Source organism: Hyperolius riggenbachi, chromosome 2 (genome assembly GCF_040937935.1).
Source record: "Hyperolius riggenbachi isolate aHypRig1 chromosome 2, aHypRig1.pri, whole genome shotgun sequence".
NCBI classification, from domain to species: domain Eukaryota; kingdom Metazoa; phylum Chordata; class Amphibia; order Anura; family Hyperoliidae; genus Hyperolius; species Hyperolius riggenbachi.
The window spans coordinates 331,179,502-331,196,812 of record NC_090647.1 but is presented as its reverse complement, the minus strand read 5'-3'; the positions used below and the strand labels follow the sequence as shown (position 1 = coordinate 331,196,812).

The window sequence follows — 17,311 nt, the reverse complement described above, 5'->3', positions numbered from 1 at the left end:
AGTGAATTACCCTTTCCCCAGCACCCATACTGACCTCTACCTCCCTTAGCAGCAACTATGCCATTCACAGCAGCACCTATAGTGACCTCCCCTTCCTCCAGCACCCACAATGACCTCTACCTCCCCCAAGACACACAGTGACCTCCCCCAAAGGACCCACAGTGACCTCCCTTTCCTCCAGCACTCATATTGACCTCTACCTTCCACAGCACCCACAGTTACTCCCCCCCCCCCCCCCCCAGCACCCACAGTGACCTACCCTTCCCCCAGCACCCACACTGAGCTCTACCTCCCTCAACAACCACACTAACCTCTACCTCCCCTAGCAGCAACTATGCCATTCATAGCAGTACCCACAGTGATCTCCCACCCCCTGCACCCACAACAATTCCACCAATATTCAGCACCCACATTACACTCAACCAGTAACCCCCACTATAGCAAGTACCCAGTACTTGCACCCTGCACCCAATACTCACATCTGGCATCAATATGGCACTTAGTACTTGCAGCAAACAGCCACATGATACCCAGTACCTGCACCCCTTCACCCTATAGCGGACACCCAGTACTCACACCCACACCACATGGCACAGTACTTGCACCCAGTCCCAACATGGCACTCACTACTCACACATGCACACCGCCTTCACATGGCACCCACTATCTGCACTCACATAACTAGTACTAGCACCCAAAGTACCTGCACACAGAACCCATATAACACACAATGCCCACCCATAGCTAGCACCCAGTGCAGGCATGGCACCAAGTATTCGCACCTATGTGATACCCAGTACCTGCACCCAACACCCACATGCTTCATCTGCAGTAGTTCCAGTTGCACTAAGTCTCCACTTAGTGCCCAGTACAAACACCAAGCACTCACATATCACATCCAGTACTTGCACCCAAAACTCACAAGGGACTGAGTACCTGCAACCAACACCTTCATGATAGTTGATACACACCCAAACAGCCAGAATCCACATGACACCCTGTGTCAGCACCCAGAACCCACATGGCACCCAGCATCTGTCTTTAGCACCCACATGACAACAAATACCCTACTATCCAGCATCCATCACCCATATGTCACCATGTACTCACTCCCAGTACCCACTTGGCACTCAGTATTTTGTATCTAAGACCCACATACCCCCATAATCAACACCCACATGGCACAGTACTCGCACGTCACCAAGTTCCAAAGCCATTATATGCACTCAGTACCCGTCCATGGCCAGGACCCAAATAGCACCCAGTACCCATCCTTGGTCTGAACCCATATGGGAGAGTACTCTACCATGGCACACATCCAGACCACACATGACACTCCCTACTCACTCATGTCCAACACTCACATGTCTCCCTGTACCAATTAACACTCACATGGCACCCACTATTGTTTATCACCATCTGCTACTCATTCAGCACCCAATACTGCATAGCACCCACTGCAAATAAACACCCAATACAAACTGGACCTTGGTACCCACAGCAGCTTGGCACAGACTGTACTTTGGCATCTCGCCACGCACTGCAACTTAGCACAAAGTGAACCTTTGCATCTTACCACCCACTGTATCTGGGCACCTACTGCACCTTGGCACTTACTGCAGTTTTGCATCTACTAATGCTTAGCAACCACTGCATATTGGTAACCACTTCTTCTTTGCCTGAAAAGAACCTTGGGTGCTGATCAAGAGGGAAAGGTCCCAGTAATGAAAGGTGAGTCTGTGCCTCCACTGTGGGCTCCACTGTGCCCACTCTAACCCACTAACAGTGGGCACCTATCACTGCTGATTTGAGGGTTGTGGCGCCAAAAGAGTTGGTTGGAAGGAGACACAAAGTCTGCTTGATACTGCTATAAAGGTATAAGTATCTGCAAGTATCTGCACCCATGCCTAAAATTGCACCCAGTACTCACACCTGCACACAGCCTCCACATGGCCCTCACTATCTGCACCAAGCACCCACTTAACCCGTACCCGCACATAAAGTACCAGCACCCAGTACAGGCATGGCGCCAAGTATTCGCAACCATGTCACATCCAGTACCTGCACCCAGCACCCACATGACATCCAGTACATGCACCCAGATCGTACATGGCACTAAGTACTTGCAATCAACACCCACATGACACTTGATACCCAAACATAGCCAGAACCCACATGACACTTTGTACTCACACCCAGAACCCACATGGCACCCAGCGTCTGCATTCAGCACTAACATGACAACCAATATCCCGCTAGCCAGAAACGAGGAGGGGGGCATGTGGGGGAAGATGTTGCCAGACCCCTTTTTTAAATTTGAGCACCCCCCACTTAAGGACCCTCTGCACGGCCCTGGTATGAGCGCTCCTCCCAAGTCAATATTCAGTGTTTATACTCCTTACAATAAAGAGGAACTGTCACGAAAATCTTAAAATTTAAAAAACATACAAATTTCTCCCAGAGTAAATTGAGCCATAAATTCCTTTTCTCCTATGTTCCTGTCACTTACAATAAGAAGTAGAAATCTGTCATTACCAACAGATTTTGGACTAGCCCATCTTCTCATAGGGGGGTTCTCAGGGTTTTCTCTATTTTTAAAAGCACTTAGTGAATGGCAGTTGCTCTGTCCAACTGCCAAAATAGTGTACAGTGAGCAGGGAGGCTGGCCAGCATCATTGTATAAATATTTTTCAGGGAATGTCTTTATAAAGAATAAAGGCCATGCTGAGAGTCCCCTATGGAGAGATGGACTAGCCCAAAACCTGTCGGTAATGTCAGATTTTTACTACCTGCTGTGAGTGACAGCAACATAGGAGAGAAGTAATTTATAGCTCATTTTACTCTGGGAGAAATGTACTTTTTATTTGTATGCGGTTTAAATTTTAAGATTATCACGACAGTTCCTCTTTACAATACGCTTTTGGTTGGATCGCTCAACAATATGGGGGATATCACCACCCTGAAACAGTGATTCAAAAGTCTTGTATAGCGCTCACACTCCTTGTGCATAAACAATGTCCAGCAATATGTATGATAAATATATAGTTTTATCCAAGTCAAGCTTCAGAAACCTAGCTGACATCGAGGAGGAGAAAGTCGAGAGACAGGAGGAGACCTTGTCCATGGTGGAGGGGGAGAGAGCGGGGATAGTCGAGAGGCAGGAGGAGACCTTGTCCATGGTGGAGGGGGAGAGATCAGGGGTTTGGAGATAGATTTGGGTATCATTGGCATATAGATGGTATTTGAAGCCCAGGAAAGAAATGACTTTGCCGATGGAGGAGGCGTAAATTGAGATCGGTAGAGGGCTCAGAACAGAGCCCTGGGGGACTCTGACCGAGAGGGGGGTGGTAATTGAAGAGGAACCATTGGAAGAGGTTGAGAAGAGGCAATCAGAGAGGTATGAGGATATTCAGGCAAGGGTACTGGTGGCAGGAGTAAAGGAGGTGAGAGAGGGGGGGATGCATTTGAACAGTCTGGATGGAGGAGGTGAGGGAGGGGCATGGTGAGCCCTGGGAGGAGGTGGGGAGTTAGGGGGCAGAGAGGGGCATGGCAGTGGCCTGGGGGGAGGTGGAGGGATCTGAAGAATGTAGGAGGAAAATTGCACTTCAAATAGGTGCAATTTTACTAGTGAAGTGGGTGGCAAAGTCATTGGCTAAGAGGGTGGAGGTAGGGGGGAGGAGTGGTCCTAAGTAGGGAGTTAAGTTAAAGATAGCAAAGAGACGTCGAGAGTTGGAGGCTTGAGTTCCGAACAAGGCTGCAAAATACTTTTTGTATAGATAGAGCAGGTCCCGGCAATCAGCTTACCAAGATGTCAGACCGTACTATCTATTATGGCTACTTAAAACACAGTGCCACCGCCGACAGCAGTCAATCTATATGCATAAAGAAATCATAGTGCGGGCACCGGTTTAGTTTCTGCCATAAAAAGCCTTTATTGGCACAGATGAGAAAAACCAGAGGAGGCCCCCGATGGGAAGCACTCCCCCCACCTGACAGCTGTTTCACGAACAAATTCACATCGTCAGAGGCAAACTGGGGGTGCAATACAGGTGGTGTGCAAATAAAGGCTTTCTATGGCAGAAGCAACACTGGTGCCCGCACTATGATTTCTTTATGCATACAGACTGCAAAATACTTTTGTTTAGCTTCTGACAGGGTAGTCTGGAAAAGTAGCAGCTTAGCTTCATAATCCAGAAAATCAGGATTGAGATGTGATTAAGGCTAGTTTCACACCAGGACGTTGCGTTTTAGGGGACGTTATGGTCGCATAACGTGCCCCTAACGCAACACCTGGTGCTCTCTAAGGTGGATGTCAGAGTGAGCCGCGTTGTGCAGCTCACTCTGGCGTCCGTGATGCCGTGATGCGCACTCTTGGACGCATGCGGCATCAAGCGGCTCTGCCGCTTACAAAGTACTGCATGCAGTACGTTGTGTAATGGCTCAGCGTTACTGTGTAACGCAACGTGGGCACTGTGAACGGCCCATTGATTTTTCATTGCTGTGCGGTGGGGTGCGTTACAGGCTGCACTAACGTGCGCCTGTAACGTCCCACTGTGAAACCAGCCTTAACCACTTCACAACTGAGGGGTTTTACCCCTTGAGCACCAGAGCAATTTTCACCTTTCAGTGCTCCTTCCATTTATTCGGCTATAACTTTATCATTACTTATCACAATGAAATGAACTATATCTTGTTTTTTTTGCCACCAATTAGGCTTTCTTTAGGTGGGACATTATGCCAAGAATTATTTTATTCTAAATGTGTTTTAATGGGAAAATAGGAAAAAATGTGGGAAAAGATGTATTATTTTTCAGTTTTCGGCCTTTATAGTTTTTAAATAATGTATGCTACTGTAATTAAAACCCATGACATGTATTTGCCCATTTGTCCCAGTTATAAAACCGTTTAAATTATGTCCCTATCACAATGTTTGGCGCCAATATTTTATTTGGAAATAAAGGTGCATTTTTTTCAGTTTTGCGTCCATCCCTAATTACAAGCCCATAGTTTATAAAGTAACAGTGTTATACCCTCTTGACATAAATATTTAAAAAGTTCAGTCCCTAAGGTAACTATTTATGTATTTTTTTAATTGTATTTTTTTTTTTTATTACAAAAAATAAATAAATTGGAGTGTGGGAGGTAATGAGTTAATTTTTTGTGTATAACTAATGTATTTGTATATGAAAAATGCTTTAGGGTGTAGTTTTACTATTTGGCCACAGTAACTGTTTGTTTATGCGTCCTGCAAGCGTCCGGAAGGACGCTTGCAGGAAGTGTTATGAGGCTGGGAAACTTTTCTTTCACAATGATCGCGCTGCTTCTCATAGAAGCAGCTGATTATTGCGGGGGCTTGGATCAACGAACGGGAACGGTTTTTCCCGTTCATTGATCTCCGGGCGAGCGGGCGGCGGCATGCATGAGCGCGGGGGCGCGCGGACGAGCAAGCGGGAGCGCGGACATCGGCAGAAGCGGCGTCAGGTGCGGATTTCTCCGTCCCTGGTGTTAACAGGGTGGAAAAAGGGACGGAGAAATCTGCACCGCTGGGGGTAAAGTGGTTAATCAATTTCTGCTCAACGGCTCGTGTCCCTCTCCTGAGGTTGCTTGTGTGAGTGGTGTGCCAGGGTAGGGGATTGGGAGGTTGTACCCTTACAATTATGCACTCCTGACCAAGGTCATTGCTGACTATATGGTCTGCTAATATAGCCCTGGCTCAATTGATGCTAACAGAATCATAATTTTCTGTATGCTTTTCAAATTATTGACAAAACCATGTCAATGATAAGTATGGGATTTTTGCCTTCTGGACCATAATGAAGTTTCTGTTGCTGCAGAAGAAAATTCCACAGGGAAATACATAGTGAATAATCCAAATATACACAGGCTCCCATCCAACCCAACTGTGAATAAGTAGTAAGCCAACTTTTAGGGCCTGAGCACACTACCGCATGTTTCTGCCCCCTTTTAGCATCTATAACATTGATGTGTTGCTGAAAAGTGGAGAGAAGCATATTACTGTGCTCAGGCCCTTAGAGCTGGTTCACACTACAAGAGCTTTTTAAAGAGAACCCGAGGTGGTATTTAATTATGTTAGTGGGGCACAACGGCAGCCTCTGTTGCCCCATGGTGTGCCTCCAGGACCCCCCTGCGCGCCGCTATACCCCCCGCAGTGCTAGCGACACGCAGTCCGTTGTGGTGCGCTGGAAGCATCCGTGCCGACGCAAGTGCAGTAGCGTGTTACCGCAAGAACTGCACTAAGCGCATTGTACTTGGGGGTAATAGAAGTCTATGGACAACACAGTAAGTTTAAACACCGGAGTACGTTGCGTCAGACTGACGGTAATCCCAGTGACTTACTTCTTGCCCAGCAGGGAGTAAGTCACTGAATGGGGGACAGCGCTATGCATATGACCCTATTGGCGCACTCTGCTGCAGGGTTATACGAGTGTGTTTTTATGACTTGCGATAGGATGTGGTAGGAGCAACCCCACCGCAATGCAAAAAAACAAGTGTAAAACCTAAGGTTTATTTTTCTTAACTGAGTCAACAGCAACGATAATCACCACATTTTTGGGCATACGTTATTTTGATGCAGGGCTAGCTTCAGAAAGGACAAACAGTTAATGCTACTGTACTAATTGACTAATTAAAGGAGGCATTGTAAATAAATACAATAAAGAAATACACTGAAAGATGTGCTCATTTCACAGGGCAAAGCAACTGCTCACAAGATTGTTTAGAGAATGGATGTCTTGAATGGTTTGCAGGTTGTATGCATAGATCATCCACCTTGCTCACCATATCTTGCCCCATCTATTTCCTGTAGTGTACATATATGAAGGACAGCTTACCCTGCTGCTGCTCAAATCCCTGTCAGCGTAAAATACTATCCCCCCTCAGAGTCATCGCAATTTAGAGGGAGTTGTAATTCGGGGTCTGGCAATTGCCGGAACCCCAATTTACCCTTACGCTCCCTGCAGTGTAACATAACTGCTACGGGGCGCCTAGTTTCTGCGCTTGGCACTGATCGCAGTAACCACCTGCTTCGTTCCTGTATGCAGCCTGTAATGCTAACTTGTAAGAGACTAAAAAAAGTATACTACAGTAAAGGAAAACTTCTGGATGTTCCAGAGACTCCCCATATCCTCCTCAACCCCACCACTGCTGCCCGGGATCCTCTTCCTCTTTGCTGTCAGGCTCTCATCTGTGAACAAGCACAGCCACACTGCGCACACATGACTAGGGTACTCACTTTCGCAGTAGCATAAAGCCTCTCGTACACGAAGGGAAAAAGCAAAGCATTAGCAGTTCTAATCTCATCCGAATGATTGAGAGGTGATAGCAGCAGACTAGTTTTTCAGTGACCAAGTATCAGAATAGTTAACCACTTCGCATCCAGACCTTGTTTTCCCCTTATTGACCAGAGCAGTTTTGACGCTTTAGCGGTGTCCCTGTTTAATCACCAATAACTTAATCTGTACTCGTGCCACATAAATGATCTATATATCTTTTTTTTCAAGACAAACTAAGCTTTCATTGGGGGGTATTTGGTCCCAAGTAAAATGTTCCTCTCTATGCATGTTAATGGGAAAAAGGGGGGAAAATAAAAAAATTTCACTATTTCTCAATTTTGACCAATTTCTGTTTAAAAATAAAAAGTGCGATTGACATAAAAACTGTGCCACCAGTTAAAGTCGCCCCAGTATAGATATCCAGATGTGTCCCCAGTATCACCCCCCCCCCCAGTATAGCCAGATGTGTCCCCAATATTAGCCCCCCCAGCATAGCCAGATGTGTCCCGTGTTTGCCACCCCCAGAATAGATTGACAGATGCACCCCCAGGAATAGTGCCCCTCTTTATAGCCAGATGTGTCCCCAGATCAGGATTACCCCCATTATGGCCAGATGTACCCCCAGGATTAGCGCTGCCCACCATTATAGCCAAACGTGCCCCCAGTATTAAGTTATGGGCCCCCCAGGTGCCCAGATGTGCAAAGTTTGTAAACCCCCCTCCCCTTGGTTCCTCAGATGCCCCCCAATAAACATTTAAATCCCCCTTTAGGTAATCCTCCTCCCCTCCCCCCAAACTATAGTCAGGTGTCCCCCCCTTGACGTCATCAAGCCGGGACCCGGGTTTCCGGCAATATGTGGCTGACTTCAGAGCGGTGATCGGAGGATCAGGCTTCAGGATCGTCGCAGGAACGAGGTAGGTGAGTGTGGCTGCTTGCTTGTGCCTTTTTATTAACTACATGTGCGCCGGGGGGGACAGATGAAGGATCGCTGCAGTTCACTACTGCAGCGATCGTTCATGGGAGGGGGGTGGACTAATTGGCCAAAAGGGAACATGTTCCCTTCCACCAATTAGTATTGCAGCTGACAGTGCCGGAGGGTGCGCTCTAAAGAGCACCCGACCGTGCACAGCAGGGCTGCAGCCAGGTCAGTATATCTACGTGGCTGTGGCTTGGAGGATGCCACAGCTGACGTAGATATACTGTAGTGGAGGGGAAAGTGGTTAAATATACCTGATGAAGGATATAGACTGTTGAACTTCAGGCTGACTACAGTATGTGGTATAGCATGTTAGTATCATTACATTCATAATCAGGCCTAGAGCTTTTCTGCTTTTCCTCCTATATCAATATTGAGGCTACTTTCACACCAAGACGTTGCGTTTTAGGGGACGTTATGGTCGCATAACGTGCCCCTAACACAACGTATGGTGGTGTTGAAATTGGACGTCAGATTGAGCTGCGTTATGCAGCTCTCAAAGCAGCCGCTCCAGGTTAGTGATAGGAAGTCCGGATCTTTTTAAGGATTCAGATCATTTGAATCGGATCATTGAAAAGATCCAGATCTTTGAAACAAATCATTTGAATCATTTTACTAGAGAAGCAGACTGGGTGAAATGACTACTGTAGCAGGACAGGACTTTCCCTGCACTGTACATTCTGTATGTTCCTGTTTCTTCCAGACAGACATCCACTGTGCACCAATTCTTTCATTGTGATGATCCGGATGATTCGACTCACAAAAAAGATCCAGATCAAATGAACGATTTGTTCATGATCCAGACAACACTACAGTCCTACCATGAGTCTCTGCAGTGCAGTGAATATTAATTAGCCATGTGGCTGGCCACAGAGGAGGAGGGGAGACCTCCTCCTCCAACATTACTGAGCATGTGCAAGCAGTCAGCTGCTTAGCCCAGTATAACGTACAGCATGCAGCACTTTGTTTGAACGTGCTGCGTTACTATGTAACGCAACGTGGGCACTGTGAATAGCACAATTGATTTTACAGTGCTGTGAGTTAGGCTGCGTTACTGGCTGCTGTAACGTGGGACTTTAACGTCCCACTGTGAAACCAGCCTTAAACTAACATGAAGACATGCATAAATTCTGTTGAGAAGGGTTTTTTTTTTTTGTTTTTTTCTAAAAGCTAGATTACACAGATAGCTCACTGCTCTGAAACTCTGCATATGTCACTGTGAAAATTGCCTTGCATAACTGTCAGCTGGTAGTGAGATAGAAGTTATAGCTCTCAACTGTTAATTTGTAGACCAGCATTCCCACATATGTGAAGGCTCTCAATTGATAAAAAACGGTCAGCAAAGGATCCTTCAATCCGAGCATTGTTAATTAGGGATGGTCAATGACATGCAAATAATTTCGAGTTGATGCAGTATTATACAAAATTTGTATGCAAATGTATGCAGCTTGAAAATGAACCAACCATCCTGCTGAGGTAAAATTTGATGGATCCATTTTCAAGCTGCATAAATTTGTAATAAAAATTTGCATAATCCTGCATGAACTCAAAATTATTTGCACCTCGTTGACCATCCTTATTGCATAGGTCCCAACTGTATTTTTTATGGAGAGACCGCTCCTCTTTGGGAACCAAATCCCTCTGTCCCTCTTTCTTCTTTATTGTCATTCTGATTTCTAGATCTACGGTATGTAAATATTTGTATTTTTCTACAGGAAACTGTTTAAAAGGCTCTAAATGTTTTTCCCATCCTGTAATATATTAGTTTACAGGGTGGGGAAAATGTTTAGAGCCTTTTAAAACACATTTTATTAATATATCTCTTTTTGCATATTAATATGAAGGAAAACTAGTGAATATAAAAGTAGCCTGTGTGGTTTCTTTGTGATAATCAAAGTCCCAGAGAAAGTGGTCAGCACCTCCCAAAAAAATGCTCTTTTATTTAATATTTGTGGAATATGTGTGGAATATTTGGTTAGTGTGGGACTGTCCAGCCTGAAGAAAGGCGGAGGAAGTCTGAAACAACGAGCTGTCGCTGATTAGCAGCCCCATGCTATTTTTTACGGATTTTAATATATCCTAATAAAGAGCTATGTTTTAAGTAAAAGAGCATTTTTTTGAGGGTCTGACCACTTTCTCTGGGACTTTATAAGCAGACAGAGGTGCCAAAAGGATTAAAAAAAAAAAAAAAAAAAAAAAAAAAATACAAAAAAAATATTCTAAAATTTTTAAAATGAGGAGGCAGAGGTGGATTTATCTTCCCCAAGCAGACACACACGAGTGTTGTGTGTATTCAAAACAACAAAAATTTATTTATATACTCCAGAAAGTGCAAGTGCAACACACAGGCGCTGAGCTTTACACTAGACTTATTTTAGTTGTATGCTCCGTTTCTATTGCCTGATGAAGCGGGAGATGCCTGCGAAACACGTTGCACTTGAGCTTTCTGGAGTATATAAATACATTTTTGTTGTTTTGAATATACAAAACACTAGTGTGTGTGTGTGTGTGTGTGTGTGTGTGTGTGTGTGTGTGTGTGTGTGTGTGTGTGTGTGTGCTTGGGGGAGGTAAGTCCACCTCTGCCTCCTCTCATTTTAAAATATTTTATCCTTTTTGCTCCTCTGTCTGCTTATACAGTTACTGAGTCCACCCTTAGTGGAGGGGTGTTTCCCCTTATTTCCTATCTACAGAGAGCGACTTCTTAATCCTGAGTGGGGACAGGTCTAATCTCCTCACCTGCTGATATAGTCTTTACCTGGACCGTAACCCATGTTTGTGAGTATAAATAGATACTTATCATATCCACATACCAGTACATACTACACTATATTGGGCTCTCTGTGTCTCTATTCTGTGTTCACTGAGACTTTGACTGCTGTCCAAGTGATACTGACAGACGGAAGGTCATAGCACTCCTGTCAGTTTCTTTTTGATGCCGTGGGTACTGACCACATCATCAAAGTTTCTTTGTGGTACACAGGACTAGATGTGTGTGCGTGTGTGTGTGTGTGTGGGGGGGGGGGGGGGGGGGGGGAGGCGGGCTGGTAAGAGATGTGGCAGGGGTGTGTCTAAAAGGTGTCCCTCTTTCTTATCTGAAAAAGTTGGGAGGTACGCTATTGTTAATCCCTTGTCCGCAATGTAGACTGCAATTTTCTCAAAAACTACAAAGTCTTTTTGACATATTCCCACTATTGACTCAAACATTTAGAGCAGTGACAATAGCATGTACGGGGCTTTAAAATTAGTTTCAATTTGACAGTACAGCGTACATTTTAAATTTCAAAATCTAAATTTTGAAACAAATTTTCTCAAAAACTAAGTTTTTTTTGAATTTTTTTACTTTCTCACTGGGGAGCTTTTATATACTACTTACTATATTTTATTTATGGGGGCTTTGCAATTAATCGAAAAAATCGGCCTATAGACTTTCAAGCAAATTTGCCAAATAGTGAATTTGGGTTGCAAATTTGCTAAATTCACACTGAGCACTGCAAAATTAAGTTCAATAGTTTTGCCTGCTTGTTCTTACTCTCCAGCTTCACAATACAGTAGTTCTGGGACATGCCATTGGATGGGTATGTATCAAATCCATTCAGAAAGCTGTTCAGTGGGGAAAATTATCTCCTCTACTTCATAAACCTGAAGTAAAAATAATCTGACAAGATAAACAACTGGATCTATAGCCCTAATCCTATATGAGACTTTTTTGGGGGAATATCAGTATTATTTTATATTCAATCTAGCTTTAACGTTTGACTATTTCAGTTCCACGAAGATAGTTTTCAGTTTTAAAGGTCTTTTCATTTTAAAGGTGGTATTCTCACAGTATTTACCAATTACATCATCTTAGGTTTACGTGGTGCGACCAAAAATGTTTCTTGTACACCACGTTTAATTTCAATATTAACAATGTTAGTATTGACTTTGAAAAGAACAGGATAGTTTTTAAATATTCTGCTCCTATACAGACAAGATCTTCAACTATTAAACTTATTCGTTTCCTTCCTTTCAGATGTGTTTTTCTCAGACACACAGGTATTTTGTGATCTCTAGTTATCAGAGTTGTACTGCAGTCCGACTGCCAACAAGTGCTAATGTGTGTGTCGTATTCCATTTGGGCTTGGTTTTTTTTAATCTTTTTTTTATTGGTGGGTGGGGGGCCTTGAATCAACAGAACTTAATCCCAAACAGACAGAGCAATCCATACACTTTCTAATCCCACCTTCTTTCAAAGCGAGCCAACTTGCCACATACAAAGCCTGTTATTGCAGCTATAATGAACACACGTGTAAAGAGCATATTCTATGTTCATTCCTGGACTAAAATGATACACTACTGCAGGAACTGACATTTCGCTGTATGCTGTACTATTGCAGGATCCATTTCAGGGTCGGCTACACTGGAGTGGAGAGAATGCTAGTCAAATGAATGACAACACAATCCACTGTGCAGAAAAATTGTACAGGTTGAAATGTTCCGACTTAAATTGAATGAGTTTATGTGACCTTGCCAATAGAAAATGATTGCAGTCCTTGAACCAATTTTGAGTGTGCTGTCCATCAAAATGAAAGGCTGTAGACATATTGTGAGCTCTCAGACATCAATCATTGAAAAGCAACCGTGGAAAACTGTCAGTTGTGCGGAAAAAAACTCCATCTCTCATTAAAAACAGATCTAAAAGGCCCATTATTTTTTTTCTTTTAAGTACATGATTATAAATAAGATGGTATACAAGTGGCTTGTCAGCTTTTTATTAATAATACACATTTCAACAATTTGGTCATTTCAGAACCAACATATCAAATGAACCCATTAGGAAATCCTAGATGTTTGTGCAATGCAGCATTGCTCTCCAAACATAAAACCGCTCACAGCTCTGCTGAGGACATGGCAGCTTCATTATCCATGGCAATGTCTATGCTCTTCAAAGTACAACTAAAAGAGGTTGTCCAAGTCCGCCATTTCCCTACTGGTGCTGACTGTGCCACAGCGCCATCTTTCTGGGCACTCAAGCTTACTGAAAGCACCTTAAGTCATAACTGTATTTGCTGCATGTGGCTGCAGAAATCGTACTGTAAGTCTTTATGGCACAATGGCAAGGCATCATCTCCTTCATGGTGTGCAGTCATTCTTTACTGTAAGTGCTAATTTCTGTAAGGCCTAGCACTGGAAAAGGCATATCCTTATTAGAACTGCACCAATGAAGAATCAGTTTCACATTGTATTGCAGAATGTGAGGACCAGCAGCATAGTTCTTGGTTTGTCACAGTTTCAGTTCTCACTTCTCTCGAAGCACACAGACTCCAGCGTCACACCTCTGGGTGGCCATGGATGTGACTACGTCCCAGCTGTCAATAACAGGATCATAGCACTCGACACTATTTAGTAAAGAATTCCCATCGTAGCTGGAAAATAAGAAAAAGGATTTGTATATTTGTAATTTGTGCTACTGCCATTTGTGTCATTCATTACAATACTTGAAATGATGTAAAAAAAAAGAGCTCAATGCAAACCTGGGCTGACACCCCCTCCCCCCCCCTCCCCCCAAAAAAATCAAATCTGCAGTGCATAGTCGAGAGAGCCGCTTGTCTATTTTAATGACACCACTGCTGCCAAAAAGTCCCCTTCTTGGATGTATTTGCAGCAGGCCTAATTCCCTTTACAAGCTGGCACAAGTACAGATTTGAGGGTGAGAACTGGCTGAGGAGAATAATGGAATTTTCCCCATGCATTTGCCAAGGTGAAAAGAAGGATAGAGCAGACCCTGTCCTCCGCTCTGTGCATGCACCAGATTATAGTGACAGAAGGAGCCGCCAGCTAGTAAACATTGCACAGACGTCCATTGTTTTACTTACTGCTGAAAATTCATACAATATTTAATCTTTCAAGGCCCAAATCCATGCAGCTCTCAATATATAGGATTTGATGAGCAAAGGGCCAAAATTTTAGCTCTTTTTTTTGTTAAAGAAAATTACAATCTACGGCTCTGAAAATCTGTTCTACAGGACATGGCTTGTGAATACCTGGCATTTTAAGATCGTTACATATATGCTTGAGATTAATGTCAAACAAAGCGACCATGATTGTTTCAGGTGGCAATGTAGCACAAATTAGTGTATAGGTCAGCTGTTTGACTCAGCTGTTTGACTTTGATGCTAAGCAGGTCATTCTGTTCTATCGAGAGGGGAGACAGAGGAAGCACTGCAGCAGGAGATGTCTTAGGGCTCGTTCACACTAGGAATTGCAAAACGCTAGCAATTACCGCTAGCGTTTTGCGGGCATGATGTTTCTGCAATAAACGTGGAAAAACCACTGGACAAATTAGCATTTTGGGAGCAATCACGATTAGCGGTTCTTTACATGCTAAATGTGATCGCTTCAGAATCGCCGGCAAACCACTGCATGTAACGCATTTGCGATTAGCGATAATCGCAAAACGCCCACGAGAACACTGCCATAGACTAGAATAGGACTAGCGTTTTTTACAAACGGTGGTGCTTTGCTGTTAGCGGGAATCACGCGGTGTGAACGGGGCCTTACTGCAGCCTGGCAGATGGCAAGATGGTTTGCCACCAACACTAGGAGACACCTGTGATCACAGTGCTAAATGTTCACCAGGAATGATCATGAACATTGATCACAGCAGACTTAGTAAGGTGATTCAATATGAGGAAATTAAATACTGTCTATACACTTTAGATAAACCGATCTGAATATACATAAAAGGTACTTCCTTTTCATTAAGATACCAGAAAAAATGGTCTGAGTCAAGTATAAACCTAGGGTAAAAACCCAAGCCACTACTTATTACATCACCATATTGCCTCTCTGGTGGTCTAGTGCCTCCCTTCCCTCCCCAGATAGCTTCCCTGTTGGTCTTGTGGTTGGTAACCAGAAAGTAGAGAGCAGGCTGCGGCACTGGAGGATGGGTAGCATAGGAGACCTGGGAGTGTTGACTTATTGATCAGGTAGGAGTGTTCAAGAACCTTCACTGCCAATACTCTGAAATAGGGGAGGGAGGGCTCTAGGATAGAGTTTAATTGAAGGCACTTTAAGAGAGAAAAAAAAATCTTGGTTTATACTCAAGTTTATACAGTACTTGAGATCCACATAATATGGGCAAGGGAGGCAATCACACCTGTCACAGACACACGTATGTGTACTGCTAGCTGCAGTCATTGGGCTGTGACCATTGTACTGAGAAGTCTTCTTTTTGGATCTATTGAAAGGCATACAAATGTGTTACCATCCACAAAGTATGTTGTACATTTATCATTGTGCGACTTTACAAATAATTTATTTGATATCTGCAAATTAGAGAGCTTTTTTTAATGGCAAAAAACAAGTTCTGCTGCAAAGTGCCTATACAGTAATTGGAAGAAATCTGTAGTTGAAGTAGGCTTTGATGTAATCTGCCACTTGTACCAAAATAGATCAAGGTCTGACTTCATGCTTGTTACAGTATATGCTTGTTATTTGTAAAGCCTGACTCCAGAAATAAATGTTTTACAACCCTGCTACCCACCCCCTCTCACTCAGCGCCCTTCCTGCCAACTAGAACGAGGACAACCATCAACTCCCCCCACCCTTTTATTCACAGTTCCACTAAGGTACCAGTGATAACAGGTTAGTCCTGACAGCCTCTGGAGGTGTGCTGCTACATTGTTACAGCTACGGGTCTCCTATAGTGACATGTGAGAGGGAGTGTTTTGCTCTCGGACATAGTTTTGGCATTATTATGCAGCATGGACTATCTGGTAGGATAGTGAGGTCACAAAGCTAGTTAAAAAAATAAACTCCGAATGATGGGATTTAATAGCAGCAGCCAGTTCGCAGATATCTGTAACGTACCAATGTCTGCTTTCTAAGGTAAGGGTCCAGCATCTGGTCTCTGTGTCTCGATGGCTGCTCAGCTGATCACCCGACTATTTTCAGAAAGTCTGTAAAAGTTTTCCTTACAGAAACTGAGCTCTTGGGCTCACTTTAAATGATTAATTGATTGTACAAATGATCAACTAGCATGTTAAGGTACTTCCCTACTCCCTAAAACTATCCATAGGAACAAGAACAATTTAAAACCTAGATTGTGGGCTGAGTGAGCTAGCAATACACACCCCGCAATGGCATACAGTCTCCCACGTAGAACTGTGGCACCAACATAGCAGCGTGGCGTAGTCATACTTGTCATTGTAGTCCAGGAGTCTGTACGGATATTATAGGCTTCAACTGAAGATAGGTGAGAAGTGCCATCAAAACCACCCACTACATATATGTGATCATTTAGCAGGGCCACACCAGCACCTGGGGACACAAGACATCTGTGAGCAAACACAAAACTAAAGGACAGCAACATGGACAAACACATCAGCTCTAATCACCTGAGCGTTTTGTTGCCATAGGAGTCACATGACTCCAATGGCCGGTATGTGGATCATATCGTTCTACAGAGCTCAAAATATTTAAGCCATCATAACCACCTAAAAAAGTAAAAATAGACAATTAACAATCAGTAAAGATAGGTAATTAACAACCAGTTTGAAATCAGTTCTTTATCTATTACAGAAGGAATCCCCAGACACAGCTCATGGTGACCCAGAACCATCTGGAAGGCATAAAGGGCTAAAAGAGACCAAAACATTCTCTATTAAAAAGCCATGGTAAAAATCACACTCAGGGTAGCCACCGCAGAGGATTACATAGCCCCAAGAGGAATTTTTTGAATAAAACTTGTGGTAAACCTTGTAGCTAGCACTAGGCTAGCTACCTGTGTCCCCCAAGTCCCTCCGTTCCGATCGCCGCCGTTATACGTATTACCCCCCCTGATCCCGCAATAGCGCAGCCTCTCCAACACCTCCAGGCTTCTCTATGGGGAGGATCAGGACTGGGCTTGATGTCATGTCCGGTCATCACCATAGCAACTGAAGCTGATTGGGGAGGCTGCGGCTCTCGCGGGATCGCAGCTGGGTAAATATAAGCGCCGGCGATCGGGGGATCAGAGAGGTGCGGGGGGACTTGGGGGACACAGGTAGCTAGCCTAGTGCTA

The 17,311-nt window shown here is 44.0% G+C and overlaps 1 protein-coding gene across 6 annotated transcripts in view; it reads right to left on the bottom strand.

Moving 5' to 3' along the window:
- Positions 1-13,003: 13,003 nt before the first annotated feature.
- The window catches only part of KLHL12 (kelch like family member 12), a 43,903-nt gene continuing 39,595 nt past the window's right edge, over positions 13,004-17,311 (bottom strand). For all 6 annotated transcript variants that reach the window (XM_068265499.1, XM_068265500.1, XM_068265501.1 and 3 more), the window contains 3 exons: positions 16,647-16,745; positions 16,383-16,569; positions 13,004-13,673 (listed from right to left, as the gene is read on the bottom strand). In XM_068265499.1, the coding sequence (XP_068121600.1) occupies positions 13,547-13,673; positions 16,383-16,569; positions 16,647-16,745 (413 nt within the window). In that variant the 3' untranslated portion in view covers positions 13,004-13,546. The remainder of the gene's footprint in view (positions 13,674-16,382; positions 16,570-16,646; positions 16,746-17,311) is intronic.